This window comes from Oxyura jamaicensis, chromosome 9 (genome assembly GCF_011077185.1).
Source record: "Oxyura jamaicensis isolate SHBP4307 breed ruddy duck chromosome 9, BPBGC_Ojam_1.0, whole genome shotgun sequence".
Classification (NCBI taxonomy): domain Eukaryota; kingdom Metazoa; phylum Chordata; class Aves; order Anseriformes; family Anatidae; genus Oxyura; species Oxyura jamaicensis.
Window position 1 is genome coordinate 4,360,654 of NC_048901.1, and position 18,315 is coordinate 4,378,968.

The 18,315-nt window shown below is 37.2% G+C and overlaps 1 protein-coding gene across 18 annotated transcripts in view; it reads left to right on the forward strand.

Moving 5' to 3' along the window:
- The window catches only part of DOCK10 (dedicator of cytokinesis 10), a 153,080-nt gene that overhangs the window by 98,527 nt on the left and 36,238 nt on the right, over positions 1–18,315 (forward strand). For 17 of the 18 annotated variants that reach the window (XM_035335209.1, XM_035335211.1, XM_035335218.1 and 14 more), the window contains exons 17-28: positions 2,088–2,275; positions 2,908–2,973; positions 3,662–3,754; positions 5,731–5,854; positions 6,005–6,126; positions 6,784–6,870; positions 7,415–7,507; positions 9,497–9,615; positions 12,590–12,659; positions 15,615–15,728; positions 16,670–16,741; positions 17,351–17,497. In XM_035335209.1, coding sequence (XP_035191100.1) covers positions 2,088–2,275; positions 2,908–2,973; positions 3,662–3,754; positions 5,731–5,854; positions 6,005–6,126; positions 6,784–6,870; positions 7,415–7,507; positions 9,497–9,615; positions 12,590–12,659; positions 15,615–15,728; positions 16,670–16,741; positions 17,351–17,497 — 1,295 coding nt within the window. The remainder of the gene's footprint in view (positions 1–2,087; positions 2,276–2,907; positions 2,974–3,661; positions 3,755–5,730; positions 5,855–6,004; positions 6,127–6,783; positions 6,871–7,414; positions 7,508–9,496; positions 9,616–12,589; positions 12,660–15,614; positions 15,729–16,669; positions 16,742–17,350; positions 17,498–18,315) is intronic. The other variant, XM_035335202.1, reaches the window with a different exon arrangement.

The window sequence follows — 18,315 nt, forward strand, 5'->3', positions numbered from 1 at the left end:
AAAATCTTGCTTAGCTAGTGCTAAAATCTTTTTTTGCCAATAAGAGTTAAGGAAAAGGAAGTTGGCTGCAGATCTTGTCGAGAAGTTGCTGTATGATTGTGTCTCTGGGGAGCGACACTGCTCTGCTTCACATTACCATCAATTTGCATTAGACAACTGCAGTAGATCTTTCCTTTTATAAGACTTAATTTGCTATAGCTACAAAGAGCTGTAGATGGGGATATACCAGGAGATGTTGTCTGACAGTGTTTAAGCTGATAGGCAAGTATTAAATTTGCTGCTGCATGAGAGGGGAAAAAATGTGTAGCTCTAGCAAAGGGAAAGAGAGAAAACAGCTTTCTGCAGCTTTCACCTATGCTGCCTGGTCCCTGCTTGTTGTCCAAACTGTGGAGCTGGCAGCACGGCAACAGCCACATCCCCTGCTTTGCCCCCCACTCCGTAAGGCTTGCTTTTTTCCAGCCAGTTTCTTGCTGTTGTTGCTGTCTCTTCTGAAGAGAGCAGTGATAGCCTGTAGAGTGCATCTGAGCTGATGGTATTGAAAAGCTTCCTGGTTGCTATATCATCCCTTTTTGTGCTCAATTCAACACTATTTCTATTTCCCCATGAATTTTCCGTGGGCTATGAGAAGCACGGTGTGTTGAGCACGCAGCAAGATTTCTGCAGACAGGCCTTAGACGTGCATGCTAATCCTTGTGTCAGCCCCAGGATTTCTCTAATGAGAGTCAAGGTTAATGATGTTCAAAACCAGACACAGTCAGAATGCTTGTAAATCTAATTTGAGGGGCAGTTGGCTAAAAATGAAGCCATAACACATCCTTTTCTTTTCAGATATGTTGCCTGAGCCTTGCCCAGACAGTAAGCTGTTCAGCCTTTGATCTTAGCTTTGTGTAGGCCAAGGCCAGAGGGCAGTTCCCAGGTACTGGGAAACTTCATAGCAGAAGACCAAACACTCAGAAGTTCATGTGTGACCCCAAGTGTCCCCACTGACCAACGGAGGAGTTTGAGATCACTTGCTGTGCCCTGTTGCTGGAGCTAGGGAGAATAAACGTTCCTAAGGGTTCTTTACAGCCATCAGTGGTCCCTTCTGGCTGACAAGTGCAAGTGATTTAATTTAGCAGTTGCCTTTCAGTGCTGTTAATTTTGTGTGGGAAAAACAAAAGTTTTCATGGATCTTTCCAGTTGAACTCAGGAGCTGTGTCTGTTGGCTGGGTGAACCAGTGAATTGGGCATGTGTGCGTTTCCGTGAACAGTGGACTGGGAAGAAAATTTTCCATGTCTTTTTGAAACAAAACAAACCAGCCTGCTACAGCTAGAACAGAGACACTTCTTCCCTTGCCTGTTTGGGCTGCCGAAGACCTGTGCAATCCTGAAACCAGCAATTTCTTCTTGTGTTAGTTTTGAAGGAAGTAAAATTGAGAATATCATGTATGAGAAATAACCATTTTCTTTCAACTTCCTCCCAACAAGTTGGTTGTTTTTTTTTTGTTAGTTGTTTTTTTTTGCAGTGTGTTACTGTAGGGTTCAAGGAAAGCATTTTGATGAAATGTCTCACTGATTTAATGGTACAGACATACAGAGAATCTGTGATCTTTGCCTGTGACTGCTGTCTGGGTGATAATGTTTATTTTCACCTTCTGTTTCTTGGTCTGGTTTCAGTCATCTCAAGTGAACCATGTATTCAATCTAGTTCTGCAACACTTGTTTCTTCATTTGGTTTACTATGTTATTAGATGATAAAAAAGATTAAATGAGATATTGGGCAGTAAAATTAATTAGAAACAGCATCACATATTCATAACTTACTTTGTTGAAACTGAGCATGCCAGTGGTGCTGTTATACTGTCAAACATCTTCAAATACAGTGTATGTCAAAAGTTTTTTAGTGTTGTACTGTTCAATTTCAGTGAGATAAACCATTTGAGCATGATGGATTGTAATTCTGGATTTATGTGAATGCAATTTACAGCAGGATTTGATCTGCTCCATCTCAATGTGTTGTATTCTTAGTAGTAAGACTAAGTATGTGACTTAAGTTTGTGTGTAAAGAAACTTAGTAAGTGATGCTTTTCTTTTCTGTTCTTTTGAAGACTGTGTAACTTCATCTTTTATTCCAATCAAGCCATTTAATGACACAAAGGAATATCAACCTACAGTGGAAGTTGAGGAGTTTGTACAGGAATCAACAAAATATTCTCGACCTTACAGAGTATACAAGAACCAAATATACATATATCCAAAACACCTCAAGTATGACAGCCAAAAATACTTCAGCAAGGTACAGTATATGACGACAAGTTCAGGCCAACATTGAGTAGATATGTATTACATGAGCTGTCTCATTGGAATGAAGGAGTACTCACATAAAGGAGAGGAAAATGGCAATGCAAATCACTATTTTTTTGTAATTTTTGCAGTCATAAAACATTGGTACAATTTTAATGAATAATGTGTGGATTAATTTCAAGTTTTATCAGTGAATCATAGAATGGCTCGGGTGGGAAGGGACCTTAAAGATCATCTAGGTCCTACCCCCAGATCAAAGAGAGAACGTGGGAATAGCTCTTTCACTATCTTGATGCAGATATAATGAATCTGGAAAAAAATGTTTTTCTTAAATGAAATTTGAGTATTGATTGCATGTGTATGCTGAGTGAAGATTAATTAAAGACAAAATGCAGGTAAGTGATGTCACTTTATAATCTGCCTCTACACCATTGGTTTGAGGCATGGCTAGTGTTTAACCACTTCTTGATTGAAATATTATTCCTAGTAATAGCACAGTGGCAAGAAGGTGTTTCAAATTTACATTTCTTCTAGATTTTGAAAAGAGTAACTACTCATATTTGGCCTGCATTTTTATGGCTATCCTAGTTCTCATCTGAGCTTTGATATATTTCTATTTTTCAGGCACGGAATATAACAGTGTGCATTGAATTTAAAAGCTCTGATGAAGACGGAGCGAAACCACTGAAGGTGAGCCATGGGAACAGTGTTTCTGACAACATTACTTATAAAACCCAGGAATGGAGACTATGCTAACCTGTAACAATTAAACTTACCTTTTTTACGGTGTAGCTTAACTGGTCTAAAATTCACCATTTTCCCCAGATTTCTCACTGAGCTTAAGATGCTTCATAAAAAAGAACAAGGCAGAAAATTAGAACTTTAAACATAACTCTTAACTGCTACTGAGCATGGACTATCACGTATTATTGTTGTGTAGTTTCCCCACCAATAAAGCTGTCATCACTCAATACTCAAGAATCTTTGTACTAGACTGTGCCAGCAAGGGGCTTGTTAACAATTGTAGTTTTTGCAACACTGAGAAATCAGTAAAGGCCTTATATTGTATATTGAATTGGATAAAGATGAAATATCTTTTGTAAAGCTTTTTGCAGAAAACTCTGTAATCAGTAACAGCAAGAAAGAAGCCTAAGGAATGCATTACTTAGTAAATTCAGTGTAATTTTCCTGGATCAATGGACTATTCCTGGAAGTGTGTATAAAAAAATAATTTGTATGCATTTAAAATATTTCTTTGAATATTTAAGTAATTATCAGTCTTTCATATTGTTTTCAATGCATATGCATATTAGATATACCAGGACTAGTATCATCAGCTAAATTTGACAATGTAATTAATGTATGTTACTTTTATCAGTGCATTTATGGGAAACCAGGTGGACCATTATTTACAACGGCAGCCTACACCGCTGTGCTACATCATTCCCAGAATCCTGATTTCTATGATGAGGTCAGTCTGCTTTTTTTACTCATTAAATATCTGCAAATATCATGTGTTTGCCAATGACATAGAAAAATGTGTAAAGATTGTTATACTTTCTTGTGTACCTGGATGGAATTGTTACGTAGATCTACATGCATTCTCACTTTTTTTTCTTTATATCAACTCAGTGAGTCTTTCCTCTTAAAGATGTTACGAGTACAGTTAAGATGCTGTAGAATTAATTGGAAACAGTGTAGCTCTCTAAAATGCAGGTCTGGATGACCTTAAGGACCTAGATGTATCTCTGAATTTGGTGGAAACAGTAAATACCATGATGAAGGGTGGAGGCAAGTGTCAGAACAAACCCCTCTCATAAATACAAGATTTGTATTGGGACGTTTTTGTGGATTCAGTGATCTGCACAGGATATACAGTGATGTGCAGAGGCTGCAGCAAGTAGCTTAGCTCATGCTTTGGAGGTTGCAGCTCTAGAATAGAGTTCGTACATTGACCTTTGCCAAATGCTAGATGAACATCTTTCCACCATGCAATTTTACATTTCACCAATGCTAACTGCGATTTCCCAGGCTTTCTGCAAGTGAACTCAACTTCACCTTTTCACTGACCAGTGTGTTTGATGGTGTGCTAATGCCATGTGTCTTTCCTAGATTTTCTACTATGGCTTCTGGGTAGTGATAATTCTGGCAAACAAAATTAGTAGTTAGCCAGCATTTTCCAAACCACTTGATCTTGGAGAAACTTCCAAAAATGAAAATTTATTTGATAAAATATCAAGAGAAAAACCAGCAGATAAAAGTGCAACTTATATACAAAGTATTAATTTAAGATTCGTGTTTAGGAGCTGAGGTGAAACTTTTAAAGCGTTATGTTTTCATAACATCATAGAATCATTTAGGTTGGAAAAAAAAAAAAAAAAGAAAAAAAAAAACAACTTAAGATCATCAAGTCTAACCATCAAAATTGATTTCAGAAGTGTTGAGCCACTTTCCTCCTACTCCTCTGAAGGTAGAATTTGGGGTTTTAACACATGAAGCAAATGTGCTTCATGTGATGCTAATGAGCCATCTGCTTTGGGCAAATTATTTTCTGCTTAAATTGAGATCTGAATTCAGATCCTAATAGATGATTTGGCTGGAAGAGGCATGCACCTGTCCTAAATGTTCCTAGTATTAGTCAGGAAAACAGCAAGTGCAGTTTTGAAAATAATGTAGAATGTTATCCAAAAAGTTGTCTTAAGCTCCATGTCTGCATGTCCATTTCATATCTATATTTATGGTATTAGATTCTTACCCATAAGCTGATATAACACTGGAAGCATTTACTAACAATTTCTAAGCCTTACTTTAAGCACAGGATCAGCATGGATAAGCATTATCACAGTTCAGAAGGGCAAAGTGCCTTTTTCATTAGTTCCTATGGTAACGTGTTTTGATTACTTTGTATATTTATTCCAATAAGTTAGTAATACCTCAGCCCAAATCTATAGGGATTTGTGGATGACATGATATGAGATTTAAGACTGACCAGAAATCCTAAATAGAGGTTGATTTTCATGTCAGCTATGAAATGATCCTGAATAAAATAGTAGAGATTTTGTTTTAGTTTTGACTTTGATTGTCCTGAAAATAAGAGAACAGCGATGGCTATTTATGTTGGCTAGTCATCACCTGTAAGCAGGGTCTATGACTTTTTAATTCCGTGCTTTTTCATCATCTGCTTCTTCATCATAAATGCAAATATTCATTCACAAGAAAGAGAGGAAAGAAGCTGGTTAAATAAAAATGAGAGATAATCATCTTCAGCAACTTCCTTAAGAGAACATCTCTTACCAAGGTAGCAACAGCACCACACAAACATTTGCCAGTAAAGTCAGGCTGTATTAGACCTCTATGTAGAGAGAGATATCACTCATTTAGACCATCTCTGATGCCTGGTTTAATCAATATTTAAACTAAAGTGAGGTGTAACATTTTACATTTCAGGTGAAAATTGAACTTCCCACTCAACTCCATAAGAAACACCACATTCTGTTTTCATTTTATCATGTCACCTGTGACATAAATGCAAAAGCTAATGCCAAAAAGAAAGAGGCTCTGGAAACACCAGGTACCTGTAGCAGAATTACTTTTAATAATAAATATAAATAATGTACATTCGAATAAGGATTTCAGAATTTCTGGCTGGATGTTATTGTCTTCCTTTGAACTTGAGGAACTTGTTTTCCAAAGTGCCATATTGATTTGTTCTTGTGCACAGTGGGGTACGCGTGGCTTCCTTTGTTGAAAGATGCCCAGCTAGCTTCCCAGGATCACAACGTGCCAGTAGCAAGCAGTCTGCCTCCCAATTACTTAAGCCTTCAAGAACCTACAAGCGGCAAGGTATTAATTCATACTTTTATATTGTTCAAGTGGCACAGAGCGCTTACTTGTGTTTTACATGGGATCAGATTTGCATTTTCACTTATCTGAAAGTGTAAATGATAACAGGGCATCTATTTTAGAAAGTTCACGTTAATAATATCAAGTATATAAATTAATATCCGTAACACTGGGCTGTGAGCCATATGATGTTGACTCAGGAGTATATATGGAAAAAGTGCATTTTATAACTGTCTTCTACAGTATTATACCTAACATCTCCAAAACTTTAGAGAGCAATCAGTAAGAACTCTTCAGAAACTCAGGCCATAAGACATTCATTATCCAGCTGGCATGACCCACAATCATGATTCATTCTCCAGCATTGTTGTACAATACCAATTTTTTCCACTGATCCCATCCTCTTTGGGTTATTTGTGCCTCCATGTGTTTGTTTTAACATTGTCAAGAGAATAGGGTAGGGCAGTGACCTGGTCCCTTAAATGATAAGTTCGTGGTCTCATCCTGAAAAGTTGGTCTGTATGGCACTAGTTCTCTGTTCGTGAAAGCACAATAGCTAGCACAGTTCACACACAAACCCTGTGCAAAGCTATGCAGTGAAAAAGTGGTGCAGACTTGAATAAGTAGGAAAAAATATATTCTGTTTTGTTTTTATAGCAGATCGGCTGTGATGTAAAATGGGTAGATAGTGGGAAGCCACTTTTCAAGGTGTCTACTTTTGTTGTATCGACAGTAAATACTCAGGTAAGCTGAATTTCCACTTAGCTGTTACCTGCTTACAAGCAAAAAATGTCAAGGAAAGTCTGAAAGAGGCTTTCTCTCAAATCTTGTATGAATATGTTTCTCTAACATTTAGAAGTTACTTAAATATAGAATGGCAAAATTACAATGATGGAATACACATTTTAAGGAAAAATATAAATTACTTAATATTATGCCAAAATAAAAATCATGGACTGTCAGTTTAAACAGCAAGAAAATAAATTGTGAGCACTGGGGGAAAAATATCTGGCCATTGATTTCCCTAGGTTGTGAGGAAAAGACTAATTGATCGCAATACAGGAAAAAATGTTTGGTCAAAGAACCTAGAAATATTTGAGTATATATTAGGCTATATACAATGGCCAATGGGCTAGGCAAATTGAACTGTCTTTCCATATCTTATGCCTAAGTTGATAGCTACCAAGTGTGTTCTTTGGTATCACAGCAGATTGTTATAACCAATTTATGGAGTTGAATTCTAAGCCTTTCTATAATATGTTAACGTGAACATTTGTTTATCATTTAGGATCCATACCTGAATAACTTTTTCCATCAGTGCCAAGAAAGGGAAAAGGATTTCTCCCAGCCTCCTACCTCAAATTTTATCAATTCTTGTAAGGTAAAGTAATCTGCAGCACAGCGTTGTGCTATCAAATTGTAATTAGGGCTTTCTCTCAACTGATCCATCACTGCACAATTCTAAGAGTGGCATAGAGTTGTCTAGAGACAATAGGTCTATGACAACTCCAGTTAGACTTCCTTGGTGTGCCAGATGTAATACTGGTTGCAGAGATGTTTCCCAGCCCCTCTCTTATTTAGAGCATGACTTTATCTGCCTCTATTCCTCTCTGGATAATCCAGCCTATGTCAAGCCTCAGTTCCCATTAAAGGGTGGTGAAACGCTGTGCTGTTTCTTGAGGACTGTCCAAAAAATGAGCTGTGGCCTGTTGAGCTGCAGTAGTACTGCTAGTCCTCTGTTGCCCTAGATGTACAATGTGGTTACCTCCTACTTGTCTCCAGATTTTCACTCAAAAATAACTGGTTGCTATTCAAAAGGGCTGTTTTTGGTGCTTTGCATGTACAAATCAAGGGTACTAGTTGTCTGTCAAGTTCTGAAAACAGTAAGTGCATACCCTTTCCGCAAAGTTTAAATGAATAAGCAAGAATAGCATTAAATGCATCTGTATTCAGTAGAGGTCAAAAACTGAGAAGGCAGGGGCAAAGCAAGCTGCATAGAAGAGCAGCAGGTAAGTGAAGGGCCATGACACTTTACTCATGAATGGCAGAATTCAGAGTTAGCACTTTGCAGTCTGATTATTGAACTTTAAGAGGAGGAGAAGCAAGAAGACTGTAGGGTGGCTGTGACTTTAATTATGTCACAGTATTAGCTCTGAAACATAGTACATGACTTGTCTTTATTATTTTTCCTTGTAGCAGTGTGTGAAATCTAATAGCTGTTTGGGGATTTAGATGTTACCATCATGTACGTGCTTTTCCCCTTTCCTGTGTCACTATGTTTTCCTGTTTGCAGCAGATTTTGTAAAGATGCTTGTGAATTTTGCTTTAATAAGCAAATGATAAATTCCAATAAATTATGGCCCCAGTTCTCTCGGCAATGCCTTAAATGTGACTGCTAATTTGGTTGATGGGTGCAGGTAGACCTGACGGGGTATTTAACACTGTCAGTTAGTGCTGATTGATTTAACAAGATGATAAAGGAATGTTTTCGCAAGTCAAAGTGTCAGGGCTATTTATAGGGGATACGTCTCCTGAATGAAGGCCTTAATTGTGAATTTTTGGGAAGCTGTTGAGCATATTGGACAAAGTTTGGGAATCCATAAGAGCTTCAGAATTTTATAGACAGTAAGTTAGTCATCTAAATAACCAGCATTGCACTGTTTGTTATTTGCTGTTTGTAGTTTACCTTTTAAAGAGATTTTGCTGGTTTTATTAGAAAATAATGTATGTGATAAAGAATCAACTTTGCAATATAACCAAGAAATAATTTTCCCCAGGGCAGTTTGCTTTTATTTGTAAATCATGAATAACTTTGAAGAAATTTAGGAATTATTTGGAAATGTCTGAAATGTAAAACTGGGAGTAATTCAAAGGATTTTTTTTTAATTAAGAGCTCAGTATCTTCCTTGATCAGAGAAGATAATACGACATCTCTCTAGTCAGGTTAGAGTGTTAATACTGCTTTTATCAGTGTGCTTTTGACAATTGTTTTAGCTGCAAGTTCATTTTATCAGATCTCAGTAAAGAAAGAACGAGTTTTCCTAAAAATGTTAGGAAATGCATGTCTTAAAAATAGTTCTTTTAGTGCTGTGGTTTTCGTTTCAATCTTTTTGTTTGCTTCCTTTGTTCTTCATCAGGGTAAAACAAAATACTCAAATTCGGAGATGTGGACAATAACTACAGTTGCATGGATGGTTATATTTAAAACAAACTTTGTGGGGAACTAGTCCTCCACTTAGTTGTCCTGTTTTCCTACCGCTATTCCGCCAGTGGCTGTACTGCATTTTACCTGCTGAAACAGGAAAGCAAATAATTAGCTTTCACTGCTCATATTGGAAATCTCTAATTTTCTTTCTGATGTCCATTACAGAATTTGCTGAGGATAGAGAAGATCCATGTAATTATGAACTTTCTTCCCATAGTCCTGAATCAACTGTTCTGGGTTTTGGTGCAAAACAGTGATGATGAAGTTACAACAGCTGTGACCAGGTATCTGAACAGTTTCTATACAAAGAAAATAATTCTGTAGATGTTCATCCAATAATAGCTGCTCTCATAAAGGCTGTCTGTGGCATTTAGACTTCAGTGGGTGAGAATGCCTGCTTCCCCCTTACCACAGGGCTCTGCAATACGTTGTGGAAGAGCATGGTATCATATTGTTGACTAATACCAACCAGGAGATCGTTGTCCATGTTGGATGTGTCTTTGTACCTTGAGGCAACAATAGGTAAAGGTCTTGTCCTTGAGGAGTTAATTGCTTCCTAAAAAAGCTGAGTATCCATTTAAATTCATGTTTGACTCTGAATATGTGGAATTCAGCATAGAAAGAGCTTGGCATCTTGCATTAGCCAGAGTCAAACATTCAGTTCATGCTTTTCTGGGGCATTTTCTAATTAGAGTATATTGGCAATATCTGAAAAGCAGTGGAGGCATTTTCTAGTGAGTGGGCAAACAGCTGGAATGATTTTCTGTGTCTCTCACCCCTCACATAATGAAATTGTTTTTATTGATGCTGTTAATCAGTGCAGCAGAAAAAAAAATGCTGGAGAGATTATAATTGTTCTCTGCAGGCCAGCAGAAAGTTGTACTGAATTTTCTTTTGGCCATAGTGTTGTTTCAATTGTACTTCTGCCAGTAGCTAAACATTGGGACTACAACTAGTTGGAAAAAATGACAACTCTCAGCAACCCTGTTAGACTCGTCTGCTGTCTGTATATTTTCTTGCTTTTCACAGATTGCTCTCCAGAGTTAATTCCTGACGAAAGATTAACTAGGAAAGCATAAAGGAATGAGGAAACTGAATTCCTCATGTTAGCCTTGGAAAGCTAGAATGTCAGTATACTTTGTCAGAGGATCGTGGCACCTTGGAGGATGAAGTCCAGTTTGACAACACCTAAGTACTAGGAAACTTTTTCTTGTAAATGTGTGATTTCATGACTACATAAAGTTTTCAAAGGAAGAGAGAGAGAGAGCGAGAGTCAGACCTTTGTCCAGGACCCTTTTATGGCCAACAAAATAACTAATGTTAAGGCCAGTTAGGGAGAATGAAGAATCCTGTCCCGGGGTAGAATTGAAGTATCAATTAACTGACTGGAAAATAAACACATCAGAAGAAGTAGATGTTTAAAACTTAGACTTAATGATTAGATGGAGAAACTGAAGGATGCTAATTTTTTCATACATCAGATTTTGAATATACTCCCTCAATGGGGCAGGGGGAGAGTCTCTGTTTTTCTTGTATGTGCAATGGCTTTTGTGCTAGTACTGTTGATGTCAGTGGGAATATGCTCATGTGCTCTGTGTGCCATTCATTGACGTGTCCTATATATACACACATTGTATTTTGTTCTGAATAGCTTGGAGCAGCTTGTGTTGAACATATTAAAAACAACAACAGAATGAAAAGCTAGAATTCCTTACGTGTTGGGGAGAAAACATTATCCCTTTTATACTCTCTCATAATTACTTACTTGTTGTGGTGTAATTGCCTAAAGTAATTGTGGACACTTGTCCAGGGGCCTGACATGGAATTATAGAATCATAGAATATCCCGAGTTGGAAGGGACCCATAAGGATCATCAAGTCCAACTCCTGGCACCGCACAGGTCTACCCAATCATTTCTATCTTATCTTTGCTAGGACTTATTTCAGTTTCAAATCAGAGTAAGGGCGGGCTGAAGGATCAGAATGGGCACAGCTAATTTTGTCATAGCATTTGTGTATTGCTGTAAGTTTTACTTCTAATAATAATAACAAGAAATGAAATATATGAAGTATATAAACTTGAAGGAATTACAAACTTTTGAATCCAATAATAAGAATTTGCAGAAAACTCTCAAATCACCAAACTACTAGAACTACTTGTATGTGGATCATAGTCTGGCATATGCCTGTTGGTTTATCTATGCATTAATAATCCATTTTAGTTATGCCATTATTATGAGTGCCCTTGAATTTGAGATACAGTTCACAGTTTTTGATATTTGAGAATCAGGAACTGTTTCTGCCCCATTCTTTCAACATAAAGACTATAAAATTGCCGTGTTTCCTATATTGAATATCTAAAATCTGAAAAAAAAAAATCTCAAAAATTGGAGGAGGTGTTATGGTTAATTTGAAGATAACTTCTTGTTCAAATGTGTGTTTTCTAAAACAAAATGGTATCAAACAAAAGATGACCCGAGTACAAATTCAAGAGGAAACTTTGCTGAAATGCTTGATCTCAAGTGGTTCCATCTCTGCTGTTAACAGAACCACAGACATGAAACTGGGTGTTGGCATGGCCTGGGCAATTTGCTTTCATGCTGCTGATCACCAAGGGGATTTGCAGAAGCTCAGAGCACCTCTGGTTGCTCTGGGTCCCACCTGCTGCAGAGGAACGAGCAGGTGCTGTGCTCAGCCTGCTCCTCTGGGCTGCTGGGGTGCTCAGGCTGGGGCTGTGACCCATGCTACATGCAAACAGTGCAGGAGAAGGGCACACTTGGGCTGGAGCCCATGCTCCTGTGTGTCCTTGATTAACAGTGCAGTCATAAAGAAAGCATCAGAGCTTTATAGAATCAAGATCTGAGAGAACCAGGTAAGTAGCATTGCTGCTTTGAAAAGGCTCTTGCTTCTCTGTTTCATTAGCATGCTTTATTTTTTCTTACTCCCAATCTGAATAAGTCCTTATAAGTTTTAATTAGTTGATAGATACATTCTGTTGTAATGTCAGTACAGGTGTAATCATTAAAACTGTGAGCATTTTGCTAAATGAGTGCATATATAGCAGCATGATCCATGCAAGTGGAGGGCCCTAGGAGTGACTGTTTTTGCCTAGTGGGGCAGTTTCCGCATGCACTATTCATCATTTGGATCATATCCCTCGGGCTGTTTTAAACGGGGAGTTGATAACAGAACAATGTGGTGCATTACGTGTCCTTTCTCTGCTTTATGACTTTTTCTTTTTTTTTTTTTAATCTTCCAGGGTTCTTACTAACATTGTTGCTAAGTGCCATGAAGAACAACTAGACAACTGCATCAATTCTTATGTGACGGTATGACTGCTGTTAAACTTAAGTATTTTGTGTGGTTTTGTTTGTTTTCTTGTTTATTCTTAGTTGTATTGTTTATAGCTTTCTCTGTATTAGCATTATGGCTTTCTGCCACTGGCAGGCTGGGTGACTCTGCAGTGAGGAAACTAACATAAGCCTTGGAAGAGGCTGAGTGAATTTCAGTCCTCTGTCATAAGTTTCCTGTGCCACCCTGGACAAACTACGCTGCCTCTCCTTGCTCTGCAAATGTGCTTCCAGCAGAGCTAAGAGTGTGGATTTAGTGTCAGTCTCTGTAAAAGGGGGTTAAGCTAAGAGAACTTCCCACATTGCAGGGCTTATGTGGGTGTGTGCAGATAAATACCTGAAATATAGAAAACTTGAGCTGGATAGATACCTGTGAGAGATTGACTTAATGTAGTTTGACAGTTTGCAGCATTTCTTTGGAATGCTCATGGACAGCTTTAAAATACCTGTCCAGCTGTAGTACAGGGTTACCCTTACTACAGTTAAAAATTATCCACAAATAGTAATTTTTATGGAAGGGCAAGTTACTTCCAGGTGTTCTTCAGAGTTTCAAATTGCTGTGTTTTTTAGGGAGCTATAAGTTTTTAACCAAGCTTTTAATTATTTTCTTAAGAAATGATTTTAGTTTCAAGATCCTGTGTCTTTGCATATATTATTGTATATAAATTCATTTCTCATCTGTGGAATTCAGATTTTTATAACTACGCCCTGTTTACTCAGCTTTTTTTCATCCATTATTATTTTTGAAGAGGGTATTATGTATAATGTATATGCATTCTTTGTTTTGGTTTTGGGGAAGCTGTAGTATTAAAAAGCCAAAGCAGTGGCCTCTTTAAAGATAATCTCTTTGTTATTTACATAAATTTAAATATCCATTAAATTAGTATGAATAATGCTGTAGGCCAGTAAGTATCTAAAGTATCTAATCAAGAATATATTTGGGTAACAGCTTTAGGGGCTAAGAATTTTATGAAGAAGCATGTTTTTAAGTAAAAGGTTACATTACTTTTTTTCCTCTCGAGTGTCTTTCTTCCTTTTTCTTTTCTTTTCTTTTTTTTTTTATTTTTATTTTATTGAGAGAGGGGACTGGAAAATTTGGTTCTGGCTTTATTAGAGGAACCAGTAATGAGTAACTTATACCTTTGAGTGTCATGCTGATCACCTAATTTGTTTATTTCAAACGACAAAATAGAGGAGAATTGCAGGTTATTAAGAGAATTGAGGTAGATATTGCTATCACTTTGTATCTTGCCTTGCTGTCATTTGGTGGTGATGGAACTAATGGAAATTGTCACAGTGTTTATGAATGTGAAGTGTTGAGTGACAAATGTCTGTATGGGCTTCCAGCTGTAGTGATGTGCTGATTCACTGTAAACCTAGTAGTTTTCCTAAAATACATTTCATTTGTGGATCGTGATTAATATGTGACATAAGTTTTTTTTTAAAAAAACTTCAGGAATAAAGTGAAAGCAAATACTTTCCTGACAAATTCTGAAACTGCAGCTGGTTATGGGTAATATAATGAAAGTACGATAGGAGTCAGGTTACTAAATGGGAAAACTGTTTTTATTTTAGTTTCAATTTTAGTTTCAATGTTGACAACTGTTGGTTGATATCTCCAAAGTGGATTTACTTTCACACTTCATGAAAATACGTGTTTATAGGCTATGCATCTGAGCACCTTAGTAGTCAAATTCTAGTCTCAAATAGCCTAATTTAAACCCAGAGGAATTCTGCTGAAGTCCAGCAGAACTGCTCAGGCTGCAAAGTAATAATGAATGTAACATTTAAAGATAGATAGTTGAAGGGGTATTAACACCTCTGCGAATTAATAACTTCTGAAATTTACATTAGACGCCTATTGTGGCTAAAAGTCTTTGAAATATCAGGTAACTAATCAGCTCTACCAAAAGGCCATTTAGCTTGTTTTCCCATTTTCAACAGCAGTCAAAAGCCAATAACCGTTAATCTCTTTTATCCATCTGTAAGGAAATGAAGAATACCTACTCTAGAGATGCTGTTTGAGAATAAGTAAATTCGTAATTGTGAGTCACTTGGATACAGTAACAGTGTGAAACTACATTGACTTAAATAAGTGGACACAGAAGTACCACATTGCACAGGGAGAGCTTATTGCATCTGCTCTGGAAATAAGGCTGAATATAAATAAGATAATTTCAAGCGTTAGTCCTTTCTTTTACATATTTTCTATTTGTATTGAAAAGGTATTTATTCCCTACTGGTGCACTCGCAGTGCTCTTGCTTTTGGGAAGCCATAATAGATTCCAGTACCAAATTATTAGCTTAATGTTGAATAAAACTCATACTATGTTTATGAGTTCTGGGCAATTTGATAGGTAAATTCCTATCTTGAGGGTCTGATTTCTAAAAGGGTGTAGTTTTCCCCTTCCATCAGTTCTAGTGGGTGCTTTACACCTTTCAGGATGAAGAGTTGCTACCAGCTCTAACTGTTGCCATTGGAAGAAAGGAGCAAGTGAAAGGTGTCCCTGACTAGGTGGGTGAAAAACCCTCCTTACTTCCTCTATTTGCCTTTTTTTTTTTCTTCACTCTGGTGAAATGGCCTGGAAGACAGTTTAGAGGTATAAGGTTCCTACGCCCTATTGGGAAGGAAAAAAAAAACAACAAGAAAGGAAAAAAAAAAAAAAACACTAGCAACAATTTTCAACAGAAATTCCTCTTGGTTCACATTAAGCTGAAATCAATAGCAAGTTGTGTTTAAAACTCAAATTTTGTAGGGGAGTGGTGTTGTGCCACTGTGAGGGGAATTAAACTTTGTGTGAATGTATTTTTCAGTCAAAATGTTTTGGAAGGTAAAAGGTTGTCAGCTGTTAGTGGTGTATCCTCTCCTACTAAGACCTTCTATATTTGTTTTAATATATATATATTTTGATGTGTTTTTCTTTTCTCCTTCAGTATGTGTTCAGGAGCAAATCATTTGAGGAGAGAACTGTTCATGAGGAGCTAGCCAAGAATATGACTGGTCTTCTGAAGTTAAATGACCAAGTAACCGTGAAACAGGTTTTAAAGGTGAATGACACTGAATTAGCCCACTTGTAGTTTTAATACTGGTTTTCTGCATGGAAAGTCTTGTCACATCTCTTTCTCCCATTCTCTTTCCCTGTGTGAGCTTTGCACAAATCATAGTGTGCACTGATTCAACAGAACAGACTTAAAAGACTTGCTAGAGCTTTTCAACATAACTAATTTCTCAGAGTGCCATGGTTTGCATAATAAAATTCCTCCTTTCTGCTACTGCTCCGTTGGGGTGGGGAACCTAATTACTACATAATATGACATTAGCAATTACTTTTAGGACATTTTGATTTATTTTTTATTTTAGAATTCGTTGCATAGAGAATATTGATGTGTAAGTAGGACATTTATATCTGATTTTAGTTGCTGACTTTGATGGGCAGTGACCAAAATGAAAAGGATTGAGGTTCCATGAAGTTCCTCGCATAAACCAGGTCTAAGTAGTTAGTACATGTGCAAGCTCCATCAGTGCCCCCAGAACCTACAGGTTCCAGTATCAAAGCTAGTCAGTGCTAGCTCAGGAGTTCCCAATGGCAAAGATACGCTCAACTGTTCGAGTTCTTCACTAAGATGGTGGTCGGGCACTGAACAGGCTCCTCAGGGCAGTGATCACAGCACCCAGCTTGCTGGAGTTCAAGGAGAGTATATGCAGCACTCTCAGACACATGGCCTGGTTTTGGGGTGGTCCTGTGTGGAGTCAGGGGTTGGACTCGATGGTCCTTGTGGGTCCCTTCCAACACAGGACGTACTGTGATTCTATCATGCAAAGTTACTCAAATACGTACCATGCAGACTCTTCCATTTGTTTGTCATATGGAGTTTACCCGTGTGTATTACTGAGAAATGCAGTCCATCTCTGAAGAATGGTATTAGTCTCATAAAATATTTATCAGATAATCATATTTCCTAATCTCTTTTTTTCTTCTTTTGAACAGCACTCATGGTTCTTCTTTGCAGTTACCTTAAAATCAATGGCACAGCACTTAGTTGATACAAACAAAACAAAAGTAAGTATATGTGTTGCTCTTAATGAGGCAATCAGGTTCCCAGGGAAAATATCAAATGCAGAATTATGTGAAATAAGTATAGTTGGAGTTTTCTTCTTGACTGGTCAAAAAAAAAAAAAAAAGCTATTACGCATTTTAAAATATTTTTTTTATCTGCAAAAACTTAACTCATACCTATTCTAGCTTGTACGGAATTGGTGGGCCAAAAATACAGTAGCATCAGCTTTGTAAAGGATGGGTTAGAATGGAATGAGAATTCTGTAATTTCTGGTGGTTACCTGGCAGTGGGTAACTAGTTGGCAAATGAGAGATCTAGAAACTCTGCTCTGCTTTGAGTAAACTTGTCATATCTGGAGATTAGTGTATTTTTCTCTTTGGCCTCTTTTCTGCCTGGTTATCAAAGACTCTATTAGTATACTTGTGCTGGAATCTGGGGATAGCATTTCCCACTTTCATGTGGGATAAGACCCATGGAATTCTATAAGTACTTAAATATTGTATGTCAAATGACCTGTGTTTTTATTGTCTTTGCTCTTGGTTTGAACTTGTTTTCAGATTTAATATGTAATAACATAAAATCAAGTGATGACCTATCTATTCACTGCTTAGGTTTCTCGAACTCAGAGGTTTCCAGAATCATTTCAAACTGAGCTGGATACACTTGTGATGGTCTTGGCAGACCATGTTGTTTGGAAGCACAAAGATGCTCTTGAAGAAACCAGGAATGCAAACTACAGCACTGCCAAGTTCCTCAAGGTGAGCTGTTCTGTCATTACACTTATTTGCCCATATTTAGTGCAAGAGTGAATCTATTCAGCCCTAGCTGAAGGGAATAAAAACAATTCTGTGTCAATGATGGTTCAATTTCCAAGTTTAGCATTGACCTGTAGTTCAGTTTTTTCTATTCCCCTGGGTCTTTGACAATGCAAAAGCTTTTTCTAATTCTGTTTTTAAAACAGTTCTGATTGATTTTTATCTGTTTTCTAAAAGAGCCCAAGTTTGCATATTCTACAAATTCTTATGTTATATTCAAATTGGTAAAAAGCTTGGTGAGAAATGTAAATGTAGTTGCAGTTGAGTTGTTATTTCTTCTTTAAATACTGCATCTCTGAATGACTGTGGGTAGATTAATATTTCCTAATCACAACCACAGTAGGCGTCTTTTACAAATCAGAGTAAGTAAATTGCAAGTATTGTGTGAAATACCATAACTTACCTTTTTATGTGTATCATGCCAGTTTATTTACTAGATATAAAGACATGCATGTGCTTTGGAAAATCACAAATAGGGCTTGCAGTTTTTTCTTTTTGTTCTAATATTTCTCAGTCATGTTTATTTTCCCAACATTGAATTAGCTGTAGAGCATGGGAAAATTGCCATTCAGTAAGAGGCATGCCCAGCTACTTAACTAGAAATAAACCTTGGGGGGTGGGGAGGGAACCACTTCCATTAGCATAAAAAGTGTTGTACATAGTGTACACTGAAACCTAGGCTCGTATCTTTTATGACAGATTAAAGCACAGCATTAGGAGAGAGCTGTATTCCAGTAGCAAAATGGAGGTGAGGTTAGAAG